The 16326-nt window shown below is 37.3% G+C and overlaps 1 protein-coding gene across 1 annotated transcript; it reads left to right on the forward strand.

The window, feature by feature from the left end:
* Positions 1-2498: 2498 nt before the first annotated feature.
* Positions 2499-13465, forward strand: LOC306906352 (extracellular matrix protein 2). The gene is made up of 9 exons (XM_079477672.1): positions 2499-2743; positions 3705-3760; positions 4153-4621; positions 4754-4869; positions 5422-5554; positions 6019-6176; positions 6268-6407; positions 10977-11303; positions 12625-13465. Exons 1-9 carry the CDS (start codon positions 2557-2559, stop codon positions 12800-12802), a joined length of 1764 nt encoding a protein of 587 aa, XP_079333798.1. The 5' UTR covers positions 2499-2556; the 3' UTR covers positions 12803-13465.
* Positions 13466-16326: the final 2861 nt, after the last annotated feature.

The following is a 16326-nucleotide window of genomic DNA, read 5'->3' on the forward strand; positions in this document are numbered from 1 at the left end:
CGTGGCTCCATTATTGCGGTGGGTATTGGCCGTATTTTTAGCGGTTTGTGTGAGAATCGAAAACCATGAAGATGGTTCTGTTTGAGTTATCAGTTAAACATTTGGGTTTGAATCCCCTTCTTACAGTTATTCTTGACTTACTTGTTCTAATTTACCTATTTCCGCTCAAATTTGTGTTTATTCAGGTTGCACGTTGTATTATAATTGTAGGTAATATCTACATATATACAATCTATCTCAGACATACTGTTAGTGTCACATTGGGGCAGTATCTCAAAGCATAAAGTCTAATGCATGACATCACAATGACAGCTTAGCTATTCTAGATCCCTCTGGCCTAAAAAAAGAACCTTCCCTTAAAAGTAGTAACAGAGTAGGACAGTACAAACATTGAGCAAGGGTTCATCATTTCCATGTTAAGATGAAGCTTCTTCCCTTGCTTTCCTTGGGAAGTCTAGCCGATAATAAAATAGTACTTGTTTCTATTTGCAATAGCAAGTTCTCTACAGCAGCAGGCATTCAACTTCAACAACCTCATTTTAAAAACATGTAACAGCTGAGACACTAAACAGGTTAAGAGGCAGGAGAGAATGAAGTGTCAGTGGAGCAGACTGACACCAGTGACTCACTACAGACAGATATTTGGATATGGAGTGGGAATCTGGCAAAGTGGTTTTGCTAGATAGCGTTAAATTACAGCTATTGTCTCATTCGTACCCACTGTTTGTTTGGAGACAGGGTAATCCCTTTAAAGAAATACTTGATGAAGCAGAGATTCAGGGACCTTGGTTCTCAAAGAGCAGACTTTTAGTCTGGTCTACTCACCCTCATGTTATTCCAAATGTGTATAATTTTTATTTCTTCTGCAGATCGTAAAAGAAAATATTTTGAAGAACATTGGTAACCAATCAGCATAAGCCCCCATTGACTTCCATTACTCAGAATATTCACATTTCTCAGAATATCTTCTATTTTTTTCCACAGTAGAAAGAGATTTTAAATAAACATGAGGGTGAAAAATTATAAAGTTTTTTTGGGTGAACTGTCCCTTTAAGGGGCACGTCAAAGAATACGCTCCATATGTCAACATATTTTGTAGCTTATGCCGTCTGAGTAAATTTGAACAGGCTCGCTCTGCAGTGATACTGTGTGGTGTTAATGTAAATGCAAACAACCTCTTCCTATACAATGTGACCCCGAGAGCTCTTCTGTGTGTATGTAAGACCATGGCATAACCCTAGGCTTTTTTTAAACACTCTGTTTTACTCCCCCACAGCCAACATGTCTGATTGAGTTCTCACAAATAAAAGAAACGAGGAGATCTTGGGCACTGAAAGAGTGGCTTTAAAAGGACTTGAACTACAGACAGATAGCAATTTTTTTTAATCGAGACATTTACAGTATATACGATTGTAATAGTGACTTAAAGGGACAGCTCGCCCAAAGAAGGAAATTCTGTCATCATTTACTTTGTTCCACATTTCTTTGTTCTAATGAACACAGAGAAAGATATTTGGAAGAATGTCAGTAACCAAACAGATCTCATCCTCCATTGACTGCCATAGTGGGGGAAATAAATACAATGGGAGTCAATGGGGGATGAGATCTGTTTGGTTATCCAAATATCTTCCTTTGTTTAGCAGAACAAAGAAATGTATACGGATTTTGAATAATCTGAGGGTGAGTAAATGATGATGGAATTTTCATTTTTGGGTGAAACACTTTTGAGGATACACTGAAAAAAAACTGTAATTTGACAGAATCGTTCGGTTTTTATGGGATTTTCAAACGACAGAAATGGACAAATTTGCTAAGTTTTCATGTAAAACATGAAAACTTAATTTTATGGGACAAAGATGTTATTTTACACAATTTTTCTGGCACCCCAGCTGCCAGAAGATTACCATTTTACAGGATTTGTTTGACAGTGTACTGTACAGTATATTAATTTTATACTGGCTATTTTATATTCTTTATTAATCTAGCAGTGTTTGTAGCTGTATGTTTAAGAGAGACATTTGTCAGAATGCCCGTCTGCCTCCATCTGTTTGTTTTATGAGTCAGTGAACCACGTCTCTCTGTTTTTGGCAATGTCTTTATCTTCTTACATACATGCTAATGGCAGTCTGCCAGCCAGAAATATGTTGCGGACGAGACTTGGAGCCGGAGAGAGTTGTGTACGGGTCAGTCCGACTGCTCGCTTCCTCCTCTCGTGTTTGAATAGCTCCCTCATTTGTCCATCTCAAGTGTTACAAGGTGTGAACACTGTAAACATGATGTGACTGACACTGGGCATCACCATCCTCTGCTTCTCTCTCTCCAGACTCTAGAGTCTGTTGGCACAACCATTGACTAGAAGGGATTGAGATTTTGGGAATGAACTTGGATCCTGGCAACGAAGGTTCTCGTACAAATCTAACCCCAACTATGCAATCTCCTCCCTGTTTTTTTCTCCTCCTACTTCTTACCGATGGCCATGGGGGAATTTATAAAGAGCTAGAGGTGAGCCTTCAGGTACACTGCAAGTGAACAGTAAGAAGGGATCGGGTCAGAACCATGTGGACTCTCGTGGTGCTTTGCGTCTGCTTTGGAAGTTTAACTGTAAGAGCAGAAGCTTTGAATGAACTGAGAAAGACGGCAGAGGGAACTGAAGTTATGGACTCAGATTCACTCATCGGTTTCTCGCCTGAGGCCGATGTTTCGTCAGTGCAGCATCAAATGGTGGTTTCAAGTCCAGAATTAAGTGAGTACAGCAACAATTATAATTCAAAGCATATACAAATATTTCTGGGTACGTCAGATGTGAAGCCATTTCTTTCTTTTTAGAGCGTTCCACAATGCATACTGTTTCAAAGTGCTTTTAAAGAAAAATATTGTGGTGTTAGTGTTAGATTTGCATTTGTGTGTATCGGTGGCCCCAAAATATAAAAGATATTGGACACCCTTAAAAATATGAATTTTATTGTGTTATATATTGCAACAAAATTTCAAAAAGATTTATCTCCAAAACAAAGGGTGCTCTAAAGCTTTCTTTTGAATTATTTCTTATTTCAATTTGCTCTTAAAGTGCACACAAAAATGAAATTCTGTCATCATTTACTCCTCTTGTCATTTCAAACATGTATGACTTTCTTTCTTTGCAGAACACAAGATATGATATTTAAAATAATGTTGTTAACCGGCACCCTTTCACTTTGCAATAGAAGTGAATGGGTGCCAGTGCTGTTCGGTTACCAACTGTAAACTGTTAATGTTGTTGTCGAAGTTAACAAGGACTTTTTACTTCTTTTTCTTTGTTATATATTTGCAAATCCCAGTGACAAACAAAAGGGTGACTAATAATAATGATTTATGGCAAAATGGAGATACGAGGTTTCGGAAGGACAGCAGCGATATGTTTCTTCATAATGTAATTCAAATATCATATAACTATAGTTTTGCTTGACTGAAGTGAATATTTTCTCAAAATCTTTAAAAAAAAGTCACTTTTGTATGTTTGTATGTTTTGTAATCTAATGTAATGCCATTCATACAATCTGAAATGTGGGACAGTGTCCAAATGCTTGTTGGTTCATATTTACAGCCACCTTTTGTCATATATGTGTAACTGTTTCTGTCTTTAGTCTAGTTGCATGTTTACACTGATCAGTGTTCAGATTCTGTTTAGTATTTTTTTTTGTATTAAATCATGACTGTATTTTCAGGTGGAACAAACGAAACACAAAGAACAAGGCACTTGAGGGCCACAGATAATACACAGGTGGGGGATGTTTTTTCTGTCTACATTACAGCATCAGCCAGTCTTTATAACTTGAATCATAAATTTTCCATCAAAAAATAAATTGGAAAAGTAAATATTGAATGCTTGGACATACTTGCACCCTATAGTGACATTTGCTGCACAAGCCACTGGTGTTGTTAGAGGGAAGGCTATGTGTACTTTGGCAGTCTGAAATAGCACAACCATACGATAAATGCAAATTATAAGTCTAAATCTATTCCTCGTTCTAATGTTTAACCTCTTATTTTCCACCTCCTTTATTCCTGTCTGTACTATGTGCCCACTGTATTTAGTTGGTTAAGTTTATTTCTGTATCACTAATGGGTTTGATGTTCCTGGCGTTCTCCGTGTGTGGACTGCTCTACCTTCAGTCAACTATGGGGAGAATTGCAGCTGTGTGGGTGGAGCTTAATGCTGTGATGGAGAGATGGACAGGAACATCAGGAAAACTCAATGCAATCTTGAGGGACCTTACAGCAGAGAAAAAACGCCTGTTGGACCAAGGTGAAGAGCAAAAAGTGAAGAAAAATAAAGAGGAAGAAGAGGATGATGACGATGAAGAAGAGGAGGAAGAAGAAGAGGAAGAAGAAGAAGAGGAGGAAGGAGAAGAGGGAGCGGAAAAAGAGGAAGGAGAAGAAGGAACAGAAAAGGAGGAAGGTGAAGAAGGAGCAGAAAAGGAAGAAGAAAGTGAGGCGGCTAACAGCACCCTGACCAATAATTCCACAGAAATGTTACCAGACGGTTGCCTACTGGAAGGAGCTCGAATGTCCTGCAAGCTTATTGGCTTGTCTCACCTGCCCGTCATAACAAACCTGGAAGTCACCATACTTGAAGTGTCTGGTAAGAGCCAACATAATTATATACATCACCCAGACACTACAATTAAAAAAATCTTTCGTATAAGAGTCAAGGATTGCTGGTTGTAAAACAGCTTGTGACTGTTAAACATCCTACTAATGTTCTGTCCAACAGGGAATAACTTAACAGAAATTCCTCCCGGTGGTTTTGATGGACTCCCAAATCTCGAAGAGCTTGACCTAAGTATGAATATACTGGAAGACTCGTCTTTTGGCCCGAGTCTGTTCATGGTACTGCCATTTCTTGGTTTTCCCTTTAATTACACCAATTATATACTTTTACAATCTTTAAACAGTATGTATAGGCCTCCACCCTAAAATCGTTGTTTTTTATGTCAACATACACAATTTAAAAAAAGATTGAAATTATAAGTGCTTTAACTCGGAACTGTAAAGTCTAGCCAAGAAAAGTCAAGATTCCCCTTAAATAAACCTCTCTTAAGCCTGGAGAAGTGACCACATGCACCTCCCAAATCAAACACTGCTCCGAAAAATAAAGAACCACACTTTGACCAATGGAAACTTCTTCAAAGTGCCACTGTTCTGCAGTTTTGAGAAATTAGCATGAAGAGCAAATGTTCATGTTTTACAGTGGCCAGTATAAAGCTAAATTTAAGGAGTTTGTATGGACAGCACTGAATGAGGGCATGTTTTTACCTTTCCAGACTGAGGCTATTCATTAGCTAGTAGGCACAGTGGAAACATTGCTTTATTAGACTGGTACACCATACAAACACAAAACAGACTTAAACGTAAAACAGGTTTTTCTATTCTTGTTTCCAGAATCTGACAAATCTGAGACGTCTGAACCTGGATGGCAATGGACTTACAACAGTTCCACACTTGCCGTCTTCACTGGTGGAGCTAAAGATACACAACAACAAAATAAACCAGCTGGCCTCACACAGCTTCAACGGTTTGTTCTGTCGTGTCACCTGCACAGACATGATGAACTGAGTTTATTTATTGCCTCGCTCTGCTCTTTAGTTCACTGTGGGTTTAGATTAGAATAAGAAAAGTCAAAGAAAAAGAACTTTGAAATTGTCTTTTTTATTTCAAGGTGAGATGAAGACTCAGTCAAATCAGTAGTATAATAAATTAATCAATAATAGCTGTCATGTCGCCCCCAATGCCACTAGGTGTCAGTATAAGCCAAGACGAGGACCATTGGAACACAAATTATTTTAGATTTTTTGCTCTGGTTAAGGTCTCAACATAGCATCACCCATTAGTGCCTGAGCGACTGGTGTTTTCATCCCAAGTGTATCTCACATTAGTCATATTTCCTGAAGAGATAAATGATTCACTTTTGGTTTAAAAGTTAGTTAGTAAAAAATTGCTGCGTCCGTCAATGAATTAATAGCTTTTTTATATTCATAGGCTTGACCAACCTACAAGTCTTAGAACTGACAGGAAACATCCTCTATGAGGGCAGCGTTGCACCCTGGGCTTTCAGACCTCTGAAGACACTAAAGTTCCTCCGTTTGGATAAAAACCGATTCAGTTCAATCCCAGCAGGATTGCCCCCATCTTTAGAGGTCAGATCTTCAATTCACGCAATGTCTCTCTGAAGGGCAGGTGTTTACATATGTTGTATTTTTATGTATTTGGTTCTTGGTGTATTCGCAGGAATTGCAGATGCAGGAAAATCAGATCGTGGAGGTGCAGGATAGACTATTAGATAAATGTGTCAACTTAAGGGTGCTTGATCTTAGTCACAATCATCTGAAAGAGAACAATATCTACCCCAAGGCCTGGATCAACCTGCCGTGAGTCTTACACATACTATACCCCATTCATACAAATTAAAATGATCACCGGCTCGAACAAAAACAGTTATATATTATACATTTGAACCATTTGTGGTCACTTCACCGTGCAAAATATTGTATTGCAAACAAATTGCTACACATCCCTGTCTCATTACTATTATACTGTGTATTTCTAAACTGTAATACATTCCTCTAACTCGCCACTAGGTGGTGTACAAGCCACCCTATTAAATGCATTGTGATCATTCTCCATCATCAAAATCAGTTGGAGGACTAAGATAATTTATTCTGTCCCAGCTGTCAGCCGGCATCCGCCTCACAGTTTCGATCCTACCAGAAGAAATGTGCTTTTCCAAGGCCTCGCATCAATCATTCTCAAGAGCGTGTTTTACAGGAGGCAGAAGTGGCAGAGATCTCGCTCATCACTCACTCTGCCCTCTACCCTGTCAAACACATTGAGTGATGACGTGAGTTTAGAAAAACGAGATTGACAACCCTCATAACACATCCGGACTGTTTGGGAACGAAAGCTTAATTTCAATATAGGATCACAGAAAGAAAGAATTTCTAACGTGTGTTTTGTGGTTGAGCATAAGCTCATTGTCATGAATGACATGAATGAGAAATTTCTCCTTGGGAATTTTCAGTCTCCTTGCAACAGTACCATTTCAACTCTCTCACTTTATTACCTTCAACATCTGCATTACCACAAAAGCGGAAATGGGAACTGTCGCCATGGCTGTTCGCAGTTTTCATTTTACAGTAACCTGTCATTAACTGCAGTGTGTTTAAGTGAGCTTTGATCAGCCTCTGACTTAACTTTACAGGCTCTTTATGTCCAAGACTGGTGTCACATTGTCACCGAATCACGCTGTTAATGGTTACTGTAAACATGTGCATGTGTGCGTTCATGTGTGCGATCTTGTGATCTACCCAAACAAGCTTCAGCACCATGCTATTATCTCAGCATAAATCTGTGAACCTCCCCGAGTTAAGGCAGGACTTTTACTGTCTGCTTTCATTTCCTCAGCCTTTATGAGTGCCTGTCAGGCCAAATAACATCCCGGACCCAGTCTAAATAGCACTTTAAACCCAAGCTCCATCAACACCTCCTTAAGGCTCCAAGCATTTCTCAAACTTTCACTCATTAACTCGTGCAGCACAAACAGTTGATGTACTGCCGCTGTATCAATATACTGAAACAAGATTTTTACATAGATGACAAAAAAGCAGCGAATCAGAGCCCAAGGTTATTATAGTTTACTAAAGCTATAGAAATATTTCGTGGCTGTGTGTGGACAGTGCTCCAGACATGTAGCGCATTGCGCACAGGCGATCCGAGTTCGAATCCTGGCTCGTGGTCCTTTCCTGATCCTCATGCCCCCCTCTCCTCCCCATCGCTTCCTGTCGGTCTCAACTGTCCTATCCAAAAATGATAAAGCATCCCCTCCCCGCAAAAAAACTATGTCAGGCAACAAATGACAAAAAATAAACAAGTTAACCATAAAATGATAAAAGCACATTATATAATTACAAAACATTTGATTAATAGGAAAACAAAAAATATAAACACTAATTTATGAAAGATTTATACGACTTAGAATTTAAAAAAGCATCCCGGAATTGCATTTACGAAATCAAGAAAAAGTGTGTTTACACTAAAAAAAGCTAGAATATTAAATAGTTTTTTTGTTATTCCATGGTTTGATGTGTTTTACTGTCATCATAAAGTGTGAAAAAAACAACGTGATCTCACTGGAATTTGTAACTTTTTGAGTGAGATGGCTAATTCAAATTAATTTGTGTGATGTGAATTGTACAAAAAGTATGATTATAAGAAAAATAGCATTAATGAAGCCCCTCTCCTAACCCCACCGCTTAACCAAATTTTATTTGCACGAATTCGAACCAAATTGTACGAATAATATGACTTCATCAAAATAAGCCACCTTGTAAAATAGTTACGAATTCCCTTGAGATATGAATAAAGTGACCCTAAACATTTGAGCAATAAATCACATCAAGTAACACCACTGAGAGGGAAATCCTGTTGCTTACGGTTATAGGACTTTGGTGCTCTGTGTGGTTGACCAAGTGCTGTGTGTTTATATAGTGCACAAATGGATGTTTGTTCATGTGCGTTTGTGTGTGAGAAGTGACACCATGTGTCCCATGTCATCCGGTGTGTTGCTTGGTTCAGATGTATGCTAAGGACAGTGTTGATGCGATGCTGGACTGAGCTTACGGGAAGTTTAGAGGCGAGGGGGTGAACCAAAGGACATCAAGTTCACTTGCGTGAGACACAAAAGTGTGAATGCGCTGCATGGTGCAGTTGTGCTTCACGATCTCATTTCATAATGAATTACGTAAAGTCTCCCTGCCTGAGGAGACAACAGAGAGCCAATGCTTGGGTATATACGAGGAGACATATGCACACACTTTTAAATGAGAAGTATGAAAAAAGTCCTGACAAGAAAAACACAGCGATTGCAGAATCACAGATGGAGATGGTTATCTCTCTGCGTTCTCTTGCTCGACCATATCACTGTGCCCGAAATGAAGGGTCTGAATTTGACCGCATGTATGATATAACATGAGATCCAATGAAATCCGCCTTGTCGTGACAGTGGTCTTCCTGTACTGCGTGCCAGGTTATGTAAGGCTGGTTGTGCAATGCTGGCATCAGGGTGCCCTTGGTCGTGTGATGGCAGGCGAGTTCTCCGTTCTTCATTTCTAGTCTGCTCCCTGAAGATCACTGTTATCATTGATTTCATTTGGCTTGTTGATGGAGGGGGGGGCTTTGTGGAGAAATAGTCAATAGTTTCACAATCTGATTAGCTATCAGAAACCAATAATCTTAAAGAGAAAAAAAGTTTTACTATCTGTAATTATCCTTATAAGTCGGTATTTTTAGAGTTTATTCCTTACTCGGTTGGTATCTGGTCACATTTAACGGGTTACAAGATCAATTTGAGTATGTACTTTTTTCAAAAAGTGGCCAATTTCAAAAACTCTTACATCTCTCTTATTCAAAGCATTCAAGCTTTCTCTTAGATAAGCTTAATAATACAATAAAGATGTCATAACAATAAAAAAATGAAGTAACTAAAAATTACAATAATTATTATTTTGGTTTCATTGTGAAATGTTAATTACAAAAAGTGGTCAAAAGTGGATTTGAATCCCTTATGTGCTTTAAAGGAGAAATGTGGAGAGTTAAGTAGCATCTAGTGGTGAGGTTGCAAACTGCAACCAATGGCTCACTCCACCCCTCTCCCCTCCCTTTTGAAGCACTATGGTGGCTGACACAGAGGATCCTGTCAGTTTTCGCTTTTTTGCTGAGGGAGATAACATATTAAGAAACGTGCGCTCTAGAGCAGTTTGTCCGTTTAGGGCTACTATAGAAACAACATGGCGAATTCCATGCAAGGGGACCCGGAGTGTTCTATGTAGATAGAAATAACTAATTCTATGGCAATAAAGGTATTTATACACCTCTGAAGACATAGTTATGTATATTATATTGCATTTCTGTCAATAGAACTACACACTGGACCTTAAGGCAGCGTATGGACTTAAAAGTAGTATATGTAGTAATGTATGGAGAGCAAAACGTCTCTTCCAGCAGTTAACCATGGACCTTATTTTCCACATAAATTGGAAGCCGCTATATAAAAACCAGTTAAAATCTCCAGAGGGAGCCCATAGTAAATTAACCTTCTGAGTTGGCCTACAAATTGACGTCATGACTGAACAGCTCCGTACTGTTTTTTTATTCAAAATGATTTGTTTCTAAGTAGTTTAGTTCATTTGAAGGGCACACATGCATAATAAAACATTTATGGATTTATTCAGCTTTTTTAACAACCCAAATGTTGAAGAAAATCTCCTAAAGAGAGACAAAGAATGCCCACGGTTTATTAGCATTTACACTTATTTCAAAATGTAAACCGTGATTAGAAAAGCATGGTTTTAAACACATTTAAAACCCAACAAATCTGATAACAAAAATAATTATGTTCTCTTCACAATACAACATACAACTAAAGTGGAAAATGGAGATAAAATCGAAAGAACACAATTCTCAGTTAAACAAATCGCCTCCATTAAATTGGAAACACATTTGTGCTCCTGTGCTGCCTGATGTCGCTTCAAAACACACTTTCTCAGACTTCACATTATTTGTTGTAGACAGTGTTTTTTGGCTCCAGCTGTGTTGTGCTGGTTTAATGACCTGCCATAGGGCCCAGTCTCAATGTAAACATGTTTTTTGCACTTTACTTTACTGCACATGGACTTTAAGGAACCCATCATGTACAGTATAATATTATGTAAACGTGTATGGCACAAACAATTTATTGACATCTTCTTTTGTGTTTTGCAGAAGATAGAAAGTCATGTTTGGGTTAACTATCCCTTTAAGCTATGTGTGTGTCTGAATTGAGCATTTGTGTGGTTATTCGGTCATTGTTACTATGATCATTACAAAAAATATAAAGTCCAGATTACTTACCAATACAAAGTAATATATATTCTGAGACCTCACCTCATTGTGTGCCTTCTCAGGAAGCTTGAACTGCTTGACTTGTCCCACAACCAGATGTCCGTAGTGCCCTCGCACCTGCCCAGGGCCTTGCGTCAACTCTCTCTCCAGCACAACCACATTCACGCCATTCCACCGCTCGCACTGAGTCACCTCCGTCCAGGCTTAGAGATTCTGCGTCTATCCCACAATGTGTTGGAGGAGCAGAGGGTTCTGGGGAAGTCGTTCCGTGGTGTTTATCAAACACTGGTAGAGCTGCATTTGGACAACAACAGGTTTGAAATTGTCCCACGGAACATACGTCACTTCAAAAAGCTCCAGCTACTGAATCTTGATCACAACCGTATAAGGTTTGTACACTTAAACTGTGATCTGAAACATAACAAGTTGCCTAATTGCATACTGCATACATAGTCAGCATCCTATTCGGAAATGTACCGAAATATTCAAGCATACTTCTTTTAAACTAATGATACTTTCAATTTACTTTTCATACACTTCCCGGGAATTCTTTGAAAATGCTGACAGAGCGTATTTGGTCCACACTTGTACTACTTACTAGTATTCACTTCAAGGTGTAAACTCAGATGTGCTGCAAGTCTTGAACAAGTAAACTATTAACATACCTGTAAATTCACTTGTTGTATAGATCCAGTGCAAATCATTGCAGATATAAAACTACAAAATATATTGCACTTACAAGTGCTAGTGAAGGTAGTATACTTACTACATAAAGTATGTTTAAAATATTCTTGAACTTTATAAGTATACTTATAAGTGTATTTGTTTATTATAGAATATGTAGACTTATTTATGCTTAAAAACATACTTAATACTTATTTATTAGACAATCCTACAAGTAACTCATTTTAAATGGTCAACAAAGGCAACATTCATTCAAAAGAGAGCACATTATGTTACTAAACAAAAAACATATTCATTTTCTTAATAAGATATGAGAAGATTTGAAGATTTTCACCATTTTACTTAGTTCATCGTAATGCATTTTGGGATTGACTAATCCATGATTTAAATATATTTAGAATTAGGTGTCTAAGAATGCATCATAATTATACTAGACATTTAATGCAGTCTTGGTGTCTGGAGCACACCCACAAGGATGTTGAAATGGGTAGACAGCTCACTATTATTTGGAACAGAGCCATAAAACCCAGCTGCTACTCACCCGTGGATATAATCTTCATTTGTAAAACTCTTTTAACTTTATATCTAATAATTTACTCTGTCCTGTTATTATACAAAATCCCTAGTTTTGTTCTTTATGCTCTGATTTATCTCATCTGATGTAATCTTTGCCTTTAAGCTTTTTCTCTCATTTCTTTTGTCACTCGTTCTTTTAATTGTCTTTTAATTTGTATTTCAAAACCATATACAGTACTTGTCTGTATCCTCAGGCTATATACTGCAACTAATATGAAAGCAGAAATAGTGAGCGCTCTAGTGACTAGTGAACTACGTGAACTCCATTCTATAAGAATATTTGTGTTCTTTGGGGATTTCTAGACTAGACTGGCTAGACTTTATCTTGTACTTATTCTGTATTTTGAATGTCTTGCTACATACAGTTATTAAGTTAAGGTTTCACCTTCTTACAAAGTATGAGAAACTCTTATAGCACAGTAAATCATAGGTATTGTTTTGTCTTTTCAGCTCTGTTCCAGTGCGGTCTCTATGTAAGGTTAAAGGTACAGAGGAGTCTCACCTGTCGGATGTCCATTTAGAGTACAACTACATTAATGTGAAGAAAATCCCTCGTACTGCTTTCTCGTGCATCCAGGACCCTAATAGGATCATTCTTGAGCCCCAGACCCCAATAGTGTTACATTAAGCTCCTGCAGTGTCATGTCAGCTTTCACTCGGCTCCTCCTTTCATCCACTCATATCCTGTAAGAATACTGTAACCCAATGTCCATTAGATCTAATAGTCTGCTAATAGTCATCTTTGTATTTGGTAACTTCCGCAACACTCCATAGATTCATTCGTAAAACTTTACTCTTTGTATATTATGCAGGTTTACAAATTACATTTTATAGACACGATTCTCTGACTGTACTGTTTTCATTGTTAATAGTATCAGTAGAATTGGTTTATAATGAATGATTTCTTTGTGGAGTGAAGCTCACATGAAATTATTTTATTTCACAATATCCATTACACCTGCATCTACAATAATATAATGTATCTTTATTATGTCACAATAAACCAGATTAATTTATAATACTTTAATTTGAAAAATCCATGGCTAGTTTTTATTTATTATATCATTTCAATCGACTAAATGAATGCAATGGAAGCAATGTGTGCAATGGTATTATTATTTTATTATATTATTATCCTCATATTGTTATGACAAAATAGAGCAGTTATCAGCATAACAATCTGAGTAAAAGGTGAAATTACATTTTGAGAGAATTATAACTTTTTCTTTGTTGCTTTCATAGTCAATGTCACAAAATTATAGTAATGACAATAATAAATGCCTTAATTCTTATTTTCAACCTTTCTGTTTGTTTCTATAACGTTTCTATAAGATTACTAGAGGCATTTTGCCTATGTGCTTTAAGACCCCACTGTGCTATGGGTGCTGTTAATAGACAGCATGTCTCAAACCATTTTTATTTGCTTTCTCTGTGAGGGTTTATGGATCATCATGATCAATGACCTCAAAAACACACTGCAGGACTGCTCAGGTGAACAGCTGGAAGCTTCAGAGCAGATGTGATGTTTTCAATGAACAGGTAATGAGACAGAACTTATGAGCTGTGATGTCTGCTGGGTTCAGATATAATTGACGCCTGCAGGTTTCTCTGGGGCCTCTTAATGCATTCAGTGGCATTGCTTCTGGGTGCACACTGGTTTATTGCAATACAGCTTCCACAAATGCCACGACTTCTTGAATCCAGGTTCTTAAGGTGCAGAGCCTGGGGATTGAAGTTGAACAGCTATAGATCTATATAAATCATATTTCAATATTATAGACATCAAGCTGTGGATGACACAAGTGGCATTGCCTGGAAATTTAGAGGCAAAATGATAGCATGTTTAAAACAAGTCAGTCTCTGGTCACCATAACATCCCCCATCAGTTGTTACCAGTTATTATTAAATATAGCTTTAGTTTACTTGAATGGAAAAAGACCAAAATCTTCCAAACGGTTTGCCAAGCTACATTCAAATAACATTTAAAGTTACCTATAACAATTGACAAAAATGCTACTGCAAATTTATATAAATTCTTGTATATTATATATATATATATATATATATATATATATATATATATATATATATACTGTACAACCACGGAAAATAAATTAAGAGATCATTCTTAATTTTCATTTAATCACCATTTAGATCATATTGTGACCATTGTAGTCCAATGTCTGTTGAATAAAAAAAGTAACTCAGGAGTCACATCCAACAGCAATGTGAAAGACTGACAGCATGACATGACACATGAAAACTGTGATAAGAACTGATGTTACTCCAGTTCTCAGTTTCTGAAAATAAATGCAAATAAAAACTATATTTTTATTAGAAATGTGGGAGGATTATTGTTAGCAGTTCACTAAACAAAAAAATGACGATTTTACTTAAACACATACATATAGAGTAAATACAGTTCAACGGAAATATTATTTTGTAATGGTCATACATGTACGTGTACTATAGAATATGAACCAGAAAATGCTTTTTTACAGTAATGAATTGCTTGGATTACTCACAGCTGCCACGTTGAGAGTTGTGATGTATCCCTTAGATGTTTATGTCTCTGCTGTATACTGTCTCTGGCTTGCTTTAAGAGTTGCAATGTATACTCACATCTCGTAAACATTGACCCCATCCATATCCTGTAAGCAAGAAAACAGCTGGACATTAAATACAGGAATGTTTGTGTTTGAAAAAAATATACAACGGTCTTTGAAAAATGAACAACATATGAGATTTTACATACACATCTCATACACTGTGTGTTACAATCTAAATGTTTCTATCTGCACTTACAGTATGATAATAACAATATGATTTTAGGTATTTACCATTTTGCCTCTTGCAAAGCAAGTTTATTAACAGAGTAAATGGTCTGTTTGTTAAGCACAAAGCATGTGTTCTTGTAGCGTTCCACTCTTCAAAGCAGGGGGCAATAGAGAAAAACATACTCCTAAAGAGCCGAGCAGAAAGATGTATACTGTAAACTGAGGATCTGTATGTTTGTTCCACTCCAGCACATCCAGGCCACAGAAACCCTGAAGTTACCTGTGTCCTGAGATGACATTTCATTAGTTAACATGACGAAAAACATGCACATAATCAAACCCTTCATGCTTAAAACCTTAATCTCGTTCAGTTTTACCAAACATGCCCACAATCCTGTGCTTACTGTGGGATATACAGTAAGTCCATTTTTTATTCTATTTTCCTCTTTGATTTCTATGTATTTTTAGCATTTTCCTGGCAATGGCTCTCATAGTTCCAGACATGTGAGGGAGGTTTGAAAGATTCTAATCCTACATGTCTCCTGTTTGGAGAACATCATTCATCTCCATCAGCCACACAAATAGCAATGCGTTGCTCATAAGTATATTTCCCACACAGCTCATATAAAACTGTCCTTTTAACATTAATTTTATATTTTTCAGCATCTTTCTTCTAGGCCTGATTCACACCATTCATAGGTAAAACAGCATTTGCAGAGTGTGTAGATGAAGTAAGATATTTTTGTCACTGAGCTAAAGCAGGATAAAATAATTGAGTGAACCACTTATTCCTTGTTAGCTGTGAAGGGCAAAATATGTACTCAGTGTATTACAATTAAGATTATATAATATTTGATCTCGCTCCTGTTAATTCAATTTCTCAGAGGGTCATTCCTGATAACCTTTTTATTATTGATGGTTAAATGTAAACTTAATTTATGCTGTCAGTGTGAAATAGGCACTATTGCAAAATATACCAGTGATCAACTCTCTCATCATTTTCAGAGCAATAGATGCAGCACTATTTGCATAGACACTATTTGCATCAGTTTCTTGAGTGTGGTTTTCAAAAAAAAAAGAGGGAGATGATAATGGTATTTCATAACGCCAACAAACAGCGGTCCCAGAACAAAAATAAATGCATCTGGACGGAAAACAACACGAATTGCAGCTCACAATTTATATTGTAACCAAAAGTTTAACAACGCAACTTTTTTTTCTAACTCAGCTGAGCATGTAATCACACATAACCTCCATAAACACCACGGCGCTGTTGGCTCGCTGTTTTGCACACAGAGTAACCTTTACTCACCATAATTGTACAGTCATTGCATTACTGTCTTAGCATGAAGCTCCAACCAGCATGTTCTTGCTC

The sequence above is a fragment of the Barbatula barbatula genome (assembly GCF_947034865.1).
Source record: "Barbatula barbatula genome assembly, chromosome: 17".
Taxonomy (NCBI): Eukaryota; Metazoa; Chordata; class Actinopteri; order Cypriniformes; family Nemacheilidae; genus Barbatula; species Barbatula barbatula.